The sequence below is a fragment of the Canis lupus genome, chromosome 18 (assembly GCF_011100685.1).
Source record: "Canis lupus familiaris isolate Mischka breed German Shepherd chromosome 18, alternate assembly UU_Cfam_GSD_1.0, whole genome shotgun sequence".
In the NCBI taxonomy this organism is placed as follows: domain Eukaryota; kingdom Metazoa; phylum Chordata; class Mammalia; order Carnivora; family Canidae; genus Canis; species Canis lupus.
Window position 1 is genome coordinate 18,411,620 of NC_049239.1, and position 18,356 is coordinate 18,429,975.

General features: G+C 38.5%; 1 protein-coding gene across 8 annotated transcripts in view; it reads right to left on the reverse strand.

The window, feature by feature from the left end:
* Nucleotides 1-18,356, reverse strand: part of MAGI2 (membrane associated guanylate kinase, WW and PDZ domain containing 2) — a 1,330,046-nt gene that overhangs the window by 159,680 nt on the left and 1,152,010 nt on the right. For 6 of the 8 annotated variants that reach the window (XM_038562829.1, XM_038562824.1, XM_038562826.1 and 3 more), the window contains 2 exons: nucleotides 10,593-10,634; nucleotides 3,330-3,421 (listed from right to left, as the gene is read on the reverse strand). In XM_038562829.1, coding sequence (XP_038418757.1) covers nucleotides 3,330-3,421; nucleotides 10,593-10,634 — 134 coding nt within the window. The remainder of the gene's footprint in view (nucleotides 1-3,329; nucleotides 3,422-10,592; nucleotides 10,635-18,356) is intronic. The other 2 variants (XM_038562825.1, XM_038562831.1) reach the window with 1 other exon arrangement.

Genomic DNA, 18,356 nt, shown 5'->3' on the forward strand with positions numbered 1-18,356 from the left:
CTACAGAGCCTGTAGGATCTAGAGGCCTCAGAAAATGTAAACTCCAGATTACCTTTTTTTTTTTTTTTTCCTGAGAGGTTCAGGTGAGAGTTTGACTTGGTGAAGAGGACTCTCTTCAGCTCCATTTAGCAAATATCTACCATGCCAGGCTCTGTGCTAGGCTTGGAAGATACAAATGCCATCAAAACATGGTCCTTGTCTTCAAGGAGCTCACAGATAGGCAAGGGGGAAAAGATATGTCAGTCAGTGCATTCTGGAACAAACAGGAACCTTGTCTTTCTGGTGGAGACTCCTTAGGGTTGTTAAGTTTGCAGCATTATGTTAGTATCTAATGGGTTTATCCTCCAATGTCCTACAAAAGTCTCAGAATCCCCCACAACGCTATAAAGATCACCTTAAAGTGCCATTACTGCCTTCATTTAGTGTTTTTTAAACAGATAGGGGTACGATAAAGGGTTCAGCCTGAGCCCAAAGAGAGATCTGGCCTTTCCTGAGATGTAGCCTTTAGACCACTGGAACTGGGGTATCTTTGTTGTTCACTGGGAGCCCCTTGCATTGCACCTAAGAGTTTGTGCTAGTGAGGAGACTCCTGGTGGGTACCTGACAGTTAATGCTGAAGTAGATGACTCAGGGTAGAGGAGCCACACCACGTCTTGGGGACACGGGTGGGTACTGACCAGACAAGAATGACCAGCCACATAATTAGGGGGTTGGGTGTTTGAACCTTGTGACTTCAGCCTGACCTCCAGGAAGGAGAGGGGCTGGAGATGGAGCTCAACCACTTCAATGACTCAATCACTCATAGTCACATAATAAGACCCCAATAAAAACTCTGGACACCAATACTTGGGTGAGCATTTCTAGTTGTTATCGATGCTGGGAGGGAGGGATAATTTGTCCCTGAGGATAATGGAAGCTTTGCACGTGGAGCCTTTCCACACTTTGTCATTTTTTTTCAGTTGGTCCTAACATGCATCCCTTCAGTATAAAACTGTCATCGTAAGTACAGCACTTTCCTGAGCCCTATGAGTTGTTTTAGTGAATTATCAAATCTGAAGGGGGACAAGGGACCCCCAAATTTGTAGCTAGTGTCTGAAGTGAGGGAGACTCTTCCCTCCGACTTCACAGTTTTGCAGAATCATTGCAGCTGTTGTCAGGAATATGGGGCCGACTTGGCAGTCTGGGGGCTGAGACCCTAACGTCCAGTTTGGCTAATGGCACATGACTCATTTCTGGGGAACTAATCCAGAATAAAACGGGAAAGACGAAGTCCCTGCCTAGGAGGAATTTTAAATCTTACCCATCAAACTAAAAAGGGAGATCTATGAACAGGTTAGAAAATAATCCTGAAGGAAACTAAGTCAGACAAATACCCTGTGGAACCAGGAGGTTAAATGCTTACATATGTGTAGGAACTGGATCCTATTTTTGGTTCTCCCTATACAGAGCAAGATGAGTTACAGAGAGGAGTGAGGCTGCCTCCTGACCAAGCGATGGAGGATCCCTGGTAAACTCAGAATCAGGTGGCAGGTAGAGGGGAACAAGTCTGTGAAAGGGAGCGAAATATAACTGCGATTTGTTCCTTCTGCCTGTGACATAATTTAGTCTCTGGAGAAATAGAAGTCTAAAGTTATCCGAACCCTATATTTTACCTTAGCACTCTCTTTCCTCCCAAAGCCCCAGGAGGGAAATCCAGACGACCCTCCATGGTAAATGCACATTCACATCTCCTCTGGCAGCTGGGGATTAGCAACATGGTGGTTGACTGATGCCAAATGTATTCCTCCCAACATTAGGAAATAAGTTTTTTTTCCCCCTGGAGTTCCTTACCCTTGGAGTCTAAGCTCAGCTTCTTAGCATTTTTCATTGTAAGGGATCTCATCAATCATCTGGTCCAACTCTGCTCAAAGGGCAGAGGAAACACCTCTGGGATTCCTGTCTGGTTCTTGTCAGCTCTGCTTGGATGCTTCTCCTGGGAAAGCACTCACTGTCTACCGAGGCAGTCTACTTCACTTTGGGACAGTTTTCATTTTTACAGATTTCTTTTATTTGTTATATTATTTTTTTTCTCCTGAATATTTCTGCCCATTTGTGGTTCCAGTTTTATTTTCTGGAACTGATCAACAAGAGAGACGATGATGATAAACATCCACTCGACACTGCTATGATCCAGGCACAATACCAAGAGGTTTGCATCTGCTATCTTTAATTCTTAAAGCTCTCTCTCTGTGAGAGCACTCTTGTGCTCTTCATCTTACAGATGAGGAAACTGAGGCTTATAGCTTAAATCTCTTGCACGAGCTGGGATGGGGTGTCATTTACTCAAACCTTCCATGGACCTGACTTAGTCATATTGGGTACCATTTAAGACACATCTTTTACAATGAGTATTTCATGGCTGATATTTTGATACATGTTCATAAATCTAGCTTTGCTGAGTTTTCTGTATATTATTTTATGCCTTGACTTTGGTATCTAATGGAGTGTGTGTGCATGTGCAGGTTTGATTTCTCCACAGTCCATCCCAAATTCCCAATATTGTGCCAACTGAAGTTCACTTTGTGAACATCTTCTCGTGGTAATCCCTTAATTTGAATCTGATTGAGATTTTGCAGCATTGAGTTTGATCTTACTTCTGTTTATCCCTGTGTTTTCTCTCCCTTGTAGGTTTTTTTTTTTTTTTTTTTTTATGATAGTCACAGAGAGAGAGAGGCAGAGACATAGGCAGAGGGAGAAGCAGGCTCCATGCCGGGAGCCCGATGTGGGATTCGATCCCGGGTCTCCAGGATTGCGCCCTGGGCCAAAGGCAGGCGCCAAACCGCTGCACCACCCAGGGATCCCAAGTTATTTATTTATTTATTTATTTATTTATTTATTTATTTATTTATTTATGATAGTCACAGAGAGAGGCAGAGACATAGGCAGAGGGAGAAGCAGGCTCCATGCACCGGGAGCCCGATCTCCCTTGTAGTTTTGATTGCAAACATCCGTAATTCTGCTGGAATTTATGCCTTTATCTTCTGTCATAGTGTGTGTATACCTTGTGTTGCTGTCCAGAATGACCAGGAATCCAACACAATTAAGTAATAGAAATATCTAAAAGGAATTCAATCCGTTCTGAGAAAGTAATGTCCCCTCCTATGTATATGTACATTAATTTATGATGATATATATTTATGTCAGTCATGGAGACACTGACATGTTTTGAGAACTTAACCAGCAAGAACACAAACCTCAAACTTTTTTTTTTTGAGCCCTCAAAGATTTTCTTTTAAATTCACAGTGAACAATATAGCCCACACTGTGGAAATAAAGAGGTTTCAACTTACAGGCTGCCCAGGCTCATCTCCCCCGAGGATTCTGAAGCCAAATCCAGACTCCATCCTGCGAAGGTGAACATCCAGCTCCTTATAATCTGGACCTGGCATAAAGGAGATCCCATTGAGTAATGAATCCTGTCTCTTCCCCGCTCCCTGAGAATCTGAACACACCAATGATAAATTAATTTTGTGGATGTAAGTAATGAGAGTGCTGTTAGAGTTGGTGGACAGCATAGAGGATAAAAAGATGTGGTAACAAAAAATTCCAAAATTAAATGGTCCCTGGTTTAACAGTGATAAAACAGGGGCATTCCTAGGGTATCAGCATAGGCTGAAAGAACATACAAATTTCCTGAATGGAAAAAAAAAAAAAGATGCCTCTGTAATTCTTTATTTTCCTGAAAGCATTCAGATTGCTTTCAAGAAGATTGGCTGTCACTTTGAGGATGTTTACTCTGACTAGAATGAATGTTTCAGAAGTCTGAGAGAACAGATGACGTCCTGGAACTAGCTGGTAGAGGACTGCCTACAAATTTACAAATATCCCTTCGTAATGAATATGTCTTTGTGCACCTCATTTAGTGTGTGTCAGCGGGGGTGGGGTGGGAGATACAAATTTATGCCTAATTAAGTTGTCTTGTTTTGAATTGTAAAAATTAGGAAAAATAGGATTGAAACTTTTCTGTATTGGGAGTTTGAGTGAAGTTTTTATTTTCAGACAAACTCCTTTAGGTTTTCCACAGCTTAGGGGTAGAAATTTGGCAAGTGTAAGTGAACTCCTATCTCCCCAAACACTTTAAAATGTGGAAGCCACTAATGATTTTACTGATTTTACTAGGTTATTTGAAATAAACTGGAAAAGAGATATTTTTGTGCAGTAAGCTGAAAGAATAGAATATACCCAAAAATAAGTTGGGAAATTCCTGGATGTCAATTTTTTTCAAATCTAGAATGAATCATTGGAAGGTATAAGAACTCCTTTGATTTTTTAAAGGAGAATGTGATGTATGGTTACCCAATACCCCTGGACCTTTGAATCCTTCTCACAGGGGTAAAGTCTCCATCATGACTGAGTTACACATACTTTCATGGTCATTGCTAGGATGCCAATATATGTTAGCAACTTGGGGAAATACTTTTAAATGTCATCCTTTGCTTAAGAAGTATTTGGTGATCCTAGGCCTTCATGGTTTAAAGGAGGTGTTAGAATTTATAGAAGCAAGTATTGAGTTAAATTGCTCACACAGGATGGTTTTGGAAATTGGAAAGGGATTTCAGAGAATGATCTGGAAATCATTCAGATCCGCATGGGACAGGAAGATGTGTCCGAGCCTTTGGATATGTAGTAGTGGTCACAGATGAGAGAGACACTCAGTGAATGATGGCCAGGCAAATCTTTCCTGGGCTCTACAGTAAGTGGGGCTGCCAAAGTGATCCAGTAAGCAAGGTACAATGATACTGGGTTTACCATGGTGCCCTCCAATATGGGCTGTGGATTCCCAGTAATAAACAAAAGGCAATTCATTCATTTCTGAAATGTAGGTGTAAGCCGATTATGTGTTAATGATCTCAAAAACAAAACAAAACGGAGTCAATCACACAGGTACATTTGCATCTATGTATATGTTGTGCAGGAATCCATAACCATTCATGCCCTTTCATGAGTGGATGTACATATAACCAAAGACCTTTCCATTCAACAACTAGTATAAAACTCAGAGAAGACTAATCAATTGGATTTCCATATCCATTAGTCATCCCTTATAAATTGCATTAGCATCCATATTTGAAAGATGAGAACTTAGAAGAATTAGTTGGATTGTAAAAGAAAGATGAAAACTTTGTTCTATAATCAACAAGTCACAATTGGCTTTTGAACTCAATTCATTCCTGGGGTCTACATCATGTATGAACATCATGTATGAAATCACACATTGGGAGTGTGTGCTCCTTTGGGGCTTTGGGACTCCTGGCAGATGGAATAGCCCTACAAAATCATAGCAAGAATAGGTATTCCTCCCAGGGGAGGCAGAAAGGCAAGGGGAGATGAGAAGATGACAGATAATGTCCAACCACTTACAAATCTCTAGAAGTTGTTTATGATTCTACTGCTCACAGCAGTCTCTTCTCTAGGTTACTTTAAGCTTAGAGGACTCTAGGCCGTACATAAAATACATAGAGACCATAAAAAATAAAAGAAAGAATAATATATTTTTGAGATTTAAAATGATAACACTAGTAGAAGTATAACCAGAACTTTCCATCTACTCCTATAAATACTCTCATTTTTGCATCACTGGTAAAGTAAGTGGGAAACTGTTCTTCCAAATGGCCTTAGCATCAATCCATATTACACTGGGAACTCTAAAGGGTATTTACTATGCAATCCATCTTATTTGCTAAATAAAACTTTCCCTCAAGAAAATGCTGAAATTATGACAATCCCAGTAACAGATTTTTTGAGATGTGCCGACATACAAAGGGGTTGTCTTGTGTCAGAGAATGCTGTAATTCCCAGAGGAATTGGAAAGCATTTCCTTAATGAATGACTCAAGACTCTTGTTTTTAGTAGAAAGAATATAGATTTGAGCCTGTTATTTTATTTAACTTTGAAGAACAGATGTGAGTGCAGCATTCATCCTCCTCCCCCTATCTGTTGTATGCAATTTGGTGACATTATGATCTCCTGAATGTGCCCTGACCACTTAGATTTCAAATGTAGAGTGATGTGTGCCAACCATGACATCTTCACCCTCCAATCTTCCAGGCAGAGATGGCTAGCGTCATGGTACATGAACAAATAGAGAGAGGCAAAGAGAGACTTCTTAGAGAAGGACGCCAGCAGACATTTTTACAAATTTCTTTGTTAATTTTGAACACAGACTCAGAGGCTTCAGGGCATGGAAACTTTAGAGACATAGTTAACTGGAAAAAAAAGTTTAAATGATAGATTGTGCCTTAAGGCAGTAGTCCTTTTTTTTATGGGAAAATAAGAGCTTTTAGAAAGATAATTTTTCTGTGGTTTCTTCCTCTGCCCTCCCCCATCCTTTTGAGTCTGGTTTTAAAAAATAACTAAAATTATATGCACAAAGCTGAGAGACATTACTCTTCCCGCCCCCCCCCCCACCGCGTTGTTAGCTCTCTTATAAGATTAAAATGTTTTTGATATCTTCCTTTAGTTGTTCTTTTGGCTTGATAAGACATTTATTTTTATCTTTAAAAATAGTTTATTTACATGTTTGAGAGAGCAGGAGCAGGGGGAGGTGGGAAGGGCAGAGGGACAGGGAGATTCCCCGCTGAGCTGGAAGCCTGACCTTGGGGCTCGATCTTAGGACCCCGAGATCATGACCTGAGCTGAAGTCAGACAGCTGACAGAGCCACCCAGGAGCCTTGGCCTGATGACACATTTAAAATGACGGTATCCTGCTTTGTCTCTTCCCGTTAATGCACGAACATAAAGCAAAGGAATCCAAGGGCCAAGTCTTCACCCCACTGTGAGAGAACATAACAATCCCCTCTCTCCTGATGGTTTGCTAACCATGCACCTGGATGGTTGTTTGATGAAGGAGTGTGGTAAACACCTAGTGGGGCCCAAGTCACTTTGAATGTCACTCAACTGTGCCCCCATCAACATTTTTTTTTGTTTCATATTCTGCTTTCTTGTTTATTTTCTTTCCATGCTCTTTGTTTCCCTTCTTTGCCTCAGCTCTTTTTGGAGAACCATCAGGGATACGCTCATTGGCGTCCAGGCATTGCTTGGACCCAGGAAAGGCAGGGCGTTTTGGATTTGTGTGTTCAATGGCCATTCCTGACCATTGGCGCTTCTTCCTTAGAAGCTGGGTCCCGGGATCCTCAGGCATTATGAAATAAATCATCCGAAGACCTCTGTCTCAGATGGGACCTGCCATGACCACTGTGGCAAACTACCAGAGCGGAATTTGTAAGTCCTGATTTATCCTGGGCTCCCACTAATACTGAAAAAACTAGTAATACTAAAAGCAGCAAATGGTGGCCACGTCCAGGTATAAGGTCAACCACCCTCATAAAAGAGAAAAGCAGAATTTCAAAAGCTGCTTCTTATTTTGCACTAAGGCTCTAGAAGCTTCACATGCTGTATATATCCTTGGTATAGATTTGGAAAGACATGACTTTGTGCACAGTTTTCAAGAAAAGGAAGGGTAACTGAACACAACTGATTAATTTTATGAATGGATTCAAGCTTCAAAAATGCAAAGAATGGCATTTTTATGGATTAATTTGGCACAGGGTATGCCGCAAACATGTCAATTAAATTTTGGTACTTGAATCCCCTTTCATGTTTTAATTAAAATGTAAGTACCATGGGCTTATTATCAGTTTGGCACAGAGAATGAATTCATTCAATTTTTCCTGCTGGAAAGAGCATTAGTTATTTGGCTTTTCCTTGTGAAGAGATCTAGGAAAGAGACTGAGGAAGGAATCAGAAATCAAAAGTAGTTATTAAATATGTCCCTGGCTTCTGAACTTTCAATGCACTCCAGATACAGAATGAGTTATATAGGAATGAGAAAGTTCCTATCCCTTGACTCTCATATTACCATATAGGTAGCTAATACATTTTTTGCTTTAAAAGAACTCTTTCTCTTTACTTTTTCCCCTCATACCTTTGGTAATACGATTGTAGCCAGACACATTTCAGTTCTAGTAGAACCAACTCCCACTCTGTGGTTTTCTCCCTCAGCCTTCAAATAAACTTAGATTTCCCCATACCAAGTACCCCCTTGTGCTCCCCTTTCTGCCTTGGATGAGTAGTCTCTAGTGGGCCTTTGCTTCCTGCTTCCTCATCCTCAATCTCTCATCTGTCACTTACTCTGGCCAGTCTGGCTTCTGCTGCATGGGCATTTCTGAAAGTGCTCCCTTTATGATCCTGATGACATCCTAATGACCACATCAAATGGTCATTTTCTTTTTCCACATTCTGAGTGATTTCTCAGCCTCATTTGGCACTTTTGATGTACCCTTTGTGACTCCTGATTTCATTTGTTTCTAAATAAGGAAAGTTCTCCTGGAAGTGATTCCTACTCTTGGTTTCTGTGATATTCCACACCCTGGTTCTATTGGCTTTGGGTAATTTGTCCATTCAGAAGGCTACGGATGCATTGTTTCTCAGTATTATTCTTCCTTAATGATGGTATAATTATCTTTATCATCTATAATATTTCATTATGCACAGCCTATAGTAGTTGCTAAATAAGTATTTCTTGAATTTCATTGCTCTAAGACACTCACCAATCTAGTATACCAGATAAACTACAGCACTATTCTACTGGGGAGTTATCACTACTTTTCATAATTACATTCTTTAGGTCTTCCTACTAACAATTTTGCCTCTGTACCTAAGTGTCATAGGTAGCTGACATTAATAAATACCTTATAATTATGATAAGTATATCTGAATCAAAAATCAAGACACATAATTTGATAAAGGGCATTTTGTAAATGTGAGAAGTAGTATGGGAGATCCATTTACTTTGGATGTACTCACAATTTTCCAGAGTACTTTGTTATCTTGTGTGGACATTAAATACCATATTTGGATTGGTGCTTTTCCTGAAAATCTGGATTACATAGTGCTATGATATATGCAAACCATTATTATAACTTTTTTCTTTTAACTAATGCATATCTTTTGAAATTCAAAAGTATTGTGCATATATATCAAAGTAATCTATGCTATTAGACAGCTCTTCTTCTCTTCTTTTGTTTTTAAATAAAGTACACTCAGAAGCTGAGATTTCCAAGAAATGTGCTTGCTGTGGCCAATAAACAGAGATTTAGAATCTCAAATTAAATCCTACTTTCATTTTGCAACTGTAATTACTAGGTCTCATTTTCCTTCTGGGCTTAAGATATTCTTTTAAAATTACAAGGATTTTACAGTCAATACATAAGAATAATCATAGTTTAAAAATTTTCAGACCAAGCTGAACAAATACTTTATACATTATTTGAGGACAAAATGCTAAGCAATATCTTCCATATTTTCTACATATCCAAAAAAATGACATGGAAACTTATAGAATGAAATGATCTCAAGCACATATATTCTCCAAGGGGTGTTAGAACATGCTGAGATGGATAATGAGCTGTCATCATGGAAACACTCTAGAGATGTGTGCCATGAGCCCACAGACCTGAAATACTACTATTATTATGAAACACTCTTTTCTGCAATTGTTTCAGTGTTCTGGCTTTCCGTCCAGTGGTCTAAGCAGCTATTCAAAGCACTTTCTAAAAGTAAAAAAAAAAACCTGAATCTTCCTTTTCCTCCTTCACTTCTGTAATAACGTTAAACACTTTAGTCTAAACTAAAATTGGTAAGTATTTTCAGAGCTGTTAGGTCAAAACAATGTTTTTCCTTTTACTTAAGTTAACTGATTATTACTGAAAGCTTGTGAACTATGATATTCTATCTAACTTAAAAGACCATTGAAGTGTTGCATTTTTTAAGTAGCATGGTTGAAAACAATTAAATTGACATAGGTATTTAGTTGATGTGAAAATAATTTCATCCCACGTTAGCAAAATTTCCGGTAAGTTCTTTGGAAACATCTAAATTGGAAATCTCTTGAGATATTCTAGCCAATTTCTATTTATCTAGTCCAGCATGGTCCAATATAAATAAAATGCAAGCTACGTAAGTAATTTAAAATTTTCCAGTAGCCCATTTTAAAAAGCAAAAAGAAATAGGTACAATCAACTTTAATAATGTATTTTAAGCTGGTATATCCAAAATATTATTTAAGCATTCATCAATATAAAAAATTAGTGAGATATTATACATTTCTATTTCTTTTTTGTATCAAATCTTGTAAATCCAGTATGGATTTTACATGTATCTTAAGCATATCCAAGTTCAGAGTAGGCACATTTCAAGTGCCTACTAGTTTACATGTGGCCAGAAGCTGCTGTATCAGGCAATAAGGATTTAGTCAGTCTGATGGCTTTCACTTTTCACTTTTTTCGTTTTCAGTCTAGTCTTTCACTAAAGCATTTTATGAAAGTAATTAGTGAATATGACTCTTGTCCTTTGTCTTTTGTCTGTTTCCTTGGCAGCCACTTAGACCCATCTTGATGGGACTTGCTCTCTACCTTACATATGTATGCATGTGGGTGAATAAAATTAGCACAGTGACTATATACTAATAAACTGATACTACTCAGAAGAATGATTTGTTACACAGAATGGAAGACGTTTCATTCACAGGACTGTGGGTACTGAAGAATACTTGCCAGAGGAATCCATTCGAAAACTGGTCCTTGGTGGCACTTGTTCTGGATGGGAAAATGGGGAATTAAAATTGAAATTCATTTATGGCATTTTAAAATTCATCTTTACTATTTTTTTGTTGCTATTAGAACTCACCCCCAACCTTTGGTGCTCCAATTTAATGATTTTGTTTCTCTAAAATCCATGGAAGTTAGTGGACAAGACATACCCCGTCTCATGTATATGAATATGTCTGTGAATGTATTTCTTTTATATGGATGCAAAATAGAAAGTTCTGAAATTTTTTAGATCAGACTGAGAAAAATAAAAGATCCTCCTTTTCAAACATTGGTTTTGATTCTCATTGTAAAAATTCTTATTGAGAAATAAAGTCAATCCAGACCCCGAGCTATACACAAAATAATTAAAGGCCTTTTAAAATCAGTTTAAGATATTGTGTCATCAAATATTGAGATGAGAAGTAGAAAATTCAATCAATGAGTGTCTTGACTTGTGTCCATTAGTCCAAATATCTTGATACTTATCACTACTTGGCTAGTTGAAGTGATACATAAGTAGTTGGGTTAAATTGGTTTATGTTAGCAATATAGATCCTTCATGAGAATTTTGATATAATTAATCTTTGCTACATATAACATAAAAATTTGTGGACATGAGCATAAAATACTATTTACATACTGTAATATATATGAAGCACTATAAAAATGTGTATTTTATTTTTACATTAATAAAAATTAAAATCAGGTCAGATTCTGTTTGCTTTCTTATTGAGCTTTGTTTCATATAAAGAGTTCTCTACTCTTCAACAATGAAAATGAAATAGAAGCTTTTTGAGGTTGATGATGAGGCAGTGTCACCAACCTTCTGGGTTTCACAGGTGTTCCTGACCACACCCTGCACAGCACCCTGCACCCTCACTCACTGAGGGCAGAATGATCATCCCTGCCAGGTAATTTGTGTTTTTGCAGTAAAACAAATTAGTTTTCCAGAACTGTTATTTCTTTAAAATCTGTTATTTTATTTAAACTGTTATTTCTTTAAAATCTACCATGTATAGTGTGACTGCTTAGGATTATAAACTGAGAAATATTCTTTCATCAGAAAAATAGAGCTGCATCAGGGATAGAAGGCTGTTACCTTCTAAATACTTCCCATTAGTTGTAAAACTGACATTTTATATTATCATAATCTTACTAGGACCTACGTGCCATCCAGCAATTACATTCAGTTTATTGCAGCCCTGATGGTCTCATATTTATTCATGAAAGTACTTTGGGTTGCATTGTCAACTTGTGCTACCAACAAAATGCTTTGACATACTAAATAACTTTCAGTCAAGAACTGATTTTAGAGTTTACTTCTCACATCCTCCCCTGTCTCCCCACCGCCCCACCAACCTCTGTCTGATTCCAGCAACATTATGTTTTGAACTATTGAATGAAATAAATTTATAAGCTATAAGATTGGACCTAATTTCTAAAATATGTGGAAAAATATGCTCCCAACCTTACTATTATTTCACTATCTTTATTACTTAGCTCATGTCATGGTAACTTTCTTTATTAAAAAGGACCTGTTAGAAATACAAATATTACCATAATTGTTTACAAAGCTACCCCCAAAATTCTATTTTTGAAATTAGATTTCCAAATTAAAAATGCACATATTAAAAATGGCAAACACAGCTTAACTGAAATTACCAATCTCCTTTATCAATATATTATAGCTGCAAATAATTATAGCTGCATAATTATTTGCAGGTACACTAGAACTCCAGCTGAAAGGTTTTTTTTTTTCTTTTTCACAGATCAAACCATAATATAAATGATACTAAGGCCAGCAATAATGGTTTTCCCATGAGAAAAAGGTACAGGAAATTAACCTTCATAGTATCATCGAGGACATTTTAAATGATAACGTTATTAAATTTTTTTCTAGCCTTTTATGATTCTAATGTTAAAGTCATTGCTAAAAGTGTCTTAACATTTACGTATCATCTTATTTTAATATTCCACTGAAATAAGATAGTGCACCGGAGAACATTTGTTACGAATATTAGAACATTAAAGCCATTGGACAACAACAATGTCCAAGCAAATGAGGCCAGGGCTTGGTCTAGAAGCATTCAGATGTGCGGTGTTCTTTAGGAAGGCAAGGTGGCCTTTTGTGATCATTTAATAGCTGCCTACAGCTATGGCATCCATGATGCATCAGAACCTTTCTTAAACCTATTGACATTTCCAGCTTGACCCTATCAGATGTTTAATCACTTTGGCAAGGGAGACTGGAACCTGAAACGCTTAAGCAGAAGCACTTGCCACAGGCTCCCAAGCTCTAGATACTGTGTATCTCCCTTGTGTGATGTGGCTCCATCACCAGTTTCCATTTAGAGTCTCAAGTGCTGTGCTGGGTGGATCACATTTTTATACTATCCCATCTTTCCAAGTAGCTCTAGTGTTAGGATGAGAAACAGTGCCAGCTACAGCTCTTGCTCACTGGTAACACAGAAAAAGCTGTAGAAAACCAGTTACTTTAGAAATACAACCACCTTTTTGTGATTAGCCATGTTCTATGTGAATTATAATACCTAACAATGAAAGAATTTCACTATGAGCAATGAACAACAGAACCACAGGATAAAAGCCATAGATGTGGAAAATGCAGATATCTTTTTTTGATTGGTTATGAAGTATAATTTCCTGTCAAGTATAGTACTAAAAGCCTGTCAAGTATAGTCCGAAAGATCTTCCATTATGCTCTAACTGGCCTATGGTTACTTCTGATTGCTATTTCTGTTGTCATACTCATTGCTTATTATGGGTTAATTCTTCCTAATTTCTGGAAAGAAAAATTGATCATATGAGCTTTTGGAAGACATTCCAGAGGAATTTGTGTTCTAAAGAGATTCCACCATAAGGCACATTACACCATATGGATCCCTGACACTTTTATGACCCTACATTTGAGTGATGTCTTACTGCAAAGGAGCACAGACATGTTGTACCTCATAAATTGTTTATTTATAATAAGCAAGGTTCAATGCGAATAGAAAAAAGTTTGGACAACTTCAGTCATAATTCAACTTGGGTTCACACCAAGGGATAGGATCCTGAGGGAAGGGTTTCAGAGAACAGGGATTTTTCTTCTCTGTCTCCTCTTGTTTTCATCTGCTTGTCGCTCTGGCTTCTGAGGCCGCAGTGGGGAGTGTGCTCAAGAAATGGCCTCATGAGACAAACCTTTCCACTAACCTTTCCTCACTGGTATGAGGTGGGATCTCATTGTGGTTTTGATTTGTATTCCCCTGATGGCCAGTGAGGTGGAGCATTTTCAGATGTGCTTGTTGGCCATGTCTATGTCTTCCTCTGTGAGATTTCTGTTCATGTCTTTTGCCCATTTCATGATTGGATTGTTTGTTTCTTTGCTGTTGAGTTTAAGAAGTTATTTATAGATCTTGGATACTAGTCCTTTATCTGATAGGTAATTTGCAAATATCTTCTCCCATTCTGACTTAAAGCAAAGCGAAGCAACAGGATGGAGCCCTCATTCCTAGATCACCAAGTTCTTTAGCATGATCAGAACTTTATTTTGTAATATCCCAAAGAGATTCCAGTTTCTTTGGGAAGTACTTTTATTGCCTTGCTCGGCATCCAGAGGACCTGTCATGGCAGTCACTGTTCTGCAATTATGTAAGTATAATCTTTCCTAGGGATAGGAAGACAAACAAAATTACCTCCCTTTTTGGGCCCGTGATTATTGCAATGTTGAATCTGATTTATTATCTGTGAGAAGAATGAGAACTCCACAGCATAATACTTAAATGAGTGAAGTCTTGCCGCCTATTTTCTGCACTTAGCTTGTCATGCTCTAGATTTGTACATATGTACCCTTTCCTGAGTACAGATGGAGTTTGCTGGGAGTCTGGCTAATAGACAAGCCACCATATATGTCTTTACCTCAAATTAGGAATAAAATATGTATGGGCAAAAATTCAGTCAGCCAAATAAGTGAACTTGAAGGAAATTATTTATCCGAGTAGGTACAAAATTTTTTATTCATGATCTATACATTTAGATATATGCTTTTATTGGACAGTAATATGTTATTTCTGTAATAGATTATATAGTAAAGGGAAACCATATAATTCGTCATTCAAATGAGGACAAACTGGAGAGTGAAAGGGAAGCTATTAATAATTCTGCTAGGATGACACAGAGCAGAACTGTCCCAGGCAAACAGGCATGTGCAGTTCCCCCATGCAGTCTCATGGGGATGTAGATTGTTATGAAACTGTTTCTTCTCATATCAAAAATATGTGACACCATCACATGTCGGAAAAGATAGGCAGGAGAAGATGTGGGTGTGGGCACTGAGGGCCTTTAGAAGTAGTTTCTCTTTCAAGGTTAGGAATGGTAAACAATAGTTTATTTTTCAAGATTAGCATACAAAATGGAAAAATGCAAGCTCTTCCTCTTGTGATTGCAAAGAAAATTAGTCCTCCTTTCATGAGAGTTCTGAGAAAAGGACAGGGAAGGGAGAAGTAAAAAATAGCATGGCTTATCCCACTGTGCAAAGGTATGTATTTTCCTTGCTTTCAACTTAAACAAAACGCAAGTAATGGGGACAGCAAGAAGTTAATAATCAACAGAGGCTATTATTGCACAATGAGAAAAGTGACCTTTATTGCAAAGTCTTGAATAGAGATGGGGATGGGGAGATTTTTGCTTTTTCCTGGGAGCTGCTGGTCATGCCAGAAGGTCAATGCATAAATAACTGACATGAAAACCCAAAAAGCTCATTGGTCAAAACCTCTTTTGGGATTTTTTTTTTGGGGGTGGGATATTTTTCTTTTCTATATATACAAGTTTTAAGCTTATGTGGAAATAAGTTAGGAAAAAAAAATTCTGCACAGCATTTTCCAATAAGGCCTAAGGAGATTTTTGAGAATCAGAAGGTATTTAACAACAAGACGTTCTCCTGATTAAACATCAATTTTGCCCTTGGAATGAGAAACTGTTGGCCTAATTGTCTAATTACCCTTGAGCTGTTGTCTATATTTACTGCACAATTTCGCAGGTTGAAATGTGATGTTATCTGCTGGGTTGTGCTATGCAGTCTCATTCAAGAATCGTCTTCCTAGGCTTTTGTGTCCTCAGCTTCAGTAGAAGTTCTTGCAAGTGGCATTTATTTCTCATGATTTTTTTTTTCTCGTGGAGTGCCTAACAGAGTTCTAGAAGACAGGTGTTGAATGTTTCGAACATTCTTGTTGAGTGATTTGGAGTCTGGAGGTACTACCTCTAGGCATTCTGCCTGCGGCTGTGAAACTGGAAGCGTTGCCCTGCCTGCTGGAAGAGTCTTCATTCTCTCTTCTTTGGTTCCATCTCATCGTAAGATCTCATGAAGACAGGAGGCATTTCTCTCATAAGCATGCACCCGTCATGTTCCATTTCATGTGGCTCTAGTAGCCTATGGTTGTCTTTGTTTGTTTAAAATCACTACATTTTTTTTTCAGGAATACATCTTTATTAAGATGTCCTGTGCATGCACATTAAAATGTCAGCATAATCTAATTATGAGCCAAATGAGGCACAGCAGCATTTACATCATTTGATAAATTTCCATCATTTGCAGGGGACTGGTGACTTGAATCAAAATACTTCTTGACAGCCTTGATATAACAAACATTCTGTAGCTCTGTACACCAGGAGCTGGTGGGTGGAGGTACATCCTTTCTTTTTTGGTTACTGCAACCCAGTTTGGAATGTGAATGCAAAATATCTCTTTAGCCATAGACCCAGTTGTAAGGGGAGATACCATGAGGTTGCTATAGGCCATGGAGAATGTCAAAAGGCTTGGTTTAGACAGCTTCTGGTTGGGATTCCCTCCCATACTTTCCCTGGTCCCCACAGATATTTCTCCCAGGAAAAAGTTTTCGGGGATACAAGGATAAACAGAGTGAAACCTAAATGTTATGCATGCGAGTCAAAGGAATAAGGTGTGGTTCGCATCCATATTTTGAATATAGTTCCTTTGTATGGATGCAAACATTTCATGATCATTAAAACAAAAAAAGAAAACTATTTGACGATGATGAGAAATACACTGAGCTTTCCCTCAATTTATTTAAAAAATATTTTCTGGCATTCCAAAAACGTGAGAGAATGAAACTTTTTTCATAATTGGAAACAAGGAATGTAGAGAGGGCAACGGGCTGCGTTGTTCTTTCTAGACACTTGCATGTCCACAAGCAGAGTGAGCTGATCACCTATCCAGAGACCTGAGAAAGTAGCACTGCATTTGTTTGGTTTCCTTAATCTTCAGCGTAGAGCTTTGCTTACCCTGACATGATTTCCCTGTTTCTTTCACACTCCATTTAGTGTTACGAAATAGCATGATACAAAAGCAAAGGATGGGAAAGAAAATGAGCTTGCCCTCTTTTGGCTTCCTAAGACCTGTGACCCTGAAAACATTGCTGTGACCTCAGAAACATTAGAGAGCTGACAAAAACATAAAGGGGGGACACCATTAGAGCAGAGGCAGCAGTGGGATCAGTGGGGGCACTGATGGGTGGAGGTGGGCTGGGGTGGGAGTCAGGCTGTTGGTTGTTGACGTGGCTGTGGAAGCAGAGGGGATAAAGAGCTCCCAGGGGAGGACTGGAAAAGAAAGGTATGGGAGGTTAAGGTGGATTGGTTTGCTTGGATTGTTCCAGGTAAGCAGCGGCAAGGCAATGAACAGAGACAGCATTGCAGGGGCTGGATAAAGAAATCAGAATTCTTTTAGGGTTGAAAAGAAGGTCATGTGCAATCCCTGCTCAGAAACTGAGGGCATCACAGTATCAGGCGCCATGAAGGGAAGAGGGAATAGATGCCAACATTGCCTTTGTCCTGAAACTACAAAAGAACGGGAGCAAATGATTAACGGAGGGACAGAAATAGGAGGAAGCATCATCCTGAAGCTCCCTAAAGGTAACCAAAATTTTAAACAAGCCAAGGATGTGACAATATTTTAATCTGCAATGCATTCTATCCTCCAAGTTAGAAAGAACTTCTAGTGCATCTTGATATCTACACCTGTTTACACTTTTTCTTATTTGCTCAGTTAAATTTGTAAGAGCAAGGCGTATTACTCATCTTTGGTATCTCTCCACAGAGCTGAGAGTAAAGTGGGTATTCAATACATGCTTGGATATGGAAGCAGAAAAGCCATTAAGAACTGTGTTCAAATCTCTTCAATTTTTTTTTTGTTTGCTGAGCATTAATATCCTGAATTTACACCCTACGTTATATAGCTAAACACACTACTTTGTTCTTACTCTATCACAGCAAAGGCATTCTGAGTACACAATCCTTTAAAGACATTTCAGCTGTTCACCCAGTAGCCCTGTCATAGCTGATTATTTAAAATAAAGAGGTGTGTGGGGGGACGGGGTTCATTTTGACAAAAAAGGATTTCTCAGTGCGAGCCCTGCTGTCCTAACTATTTTATCAATGAAAATTGCTTTTACAGAGAGTTGTAGAGGCTGGGGAAAAGGCATTATGTCTCCTCTTTCCCTTGCCAGTTGGGTGCATAATTCTCAGCCCGAGTTCATAAAGAATAAACAGATTTCAGATCCTCTGTGGTCACACACAATTTAAAACCTGCTATTTATGTTTCGGATGTTAAAGCTGGAGAGAAGACACTGGCGGAACACAGAGACAAAAGGAGTCAGCAGACTGTAAAAGGCAACACGGGGGACCAAACACTTCTCACTAGGCTAGGTTTCTTGATCC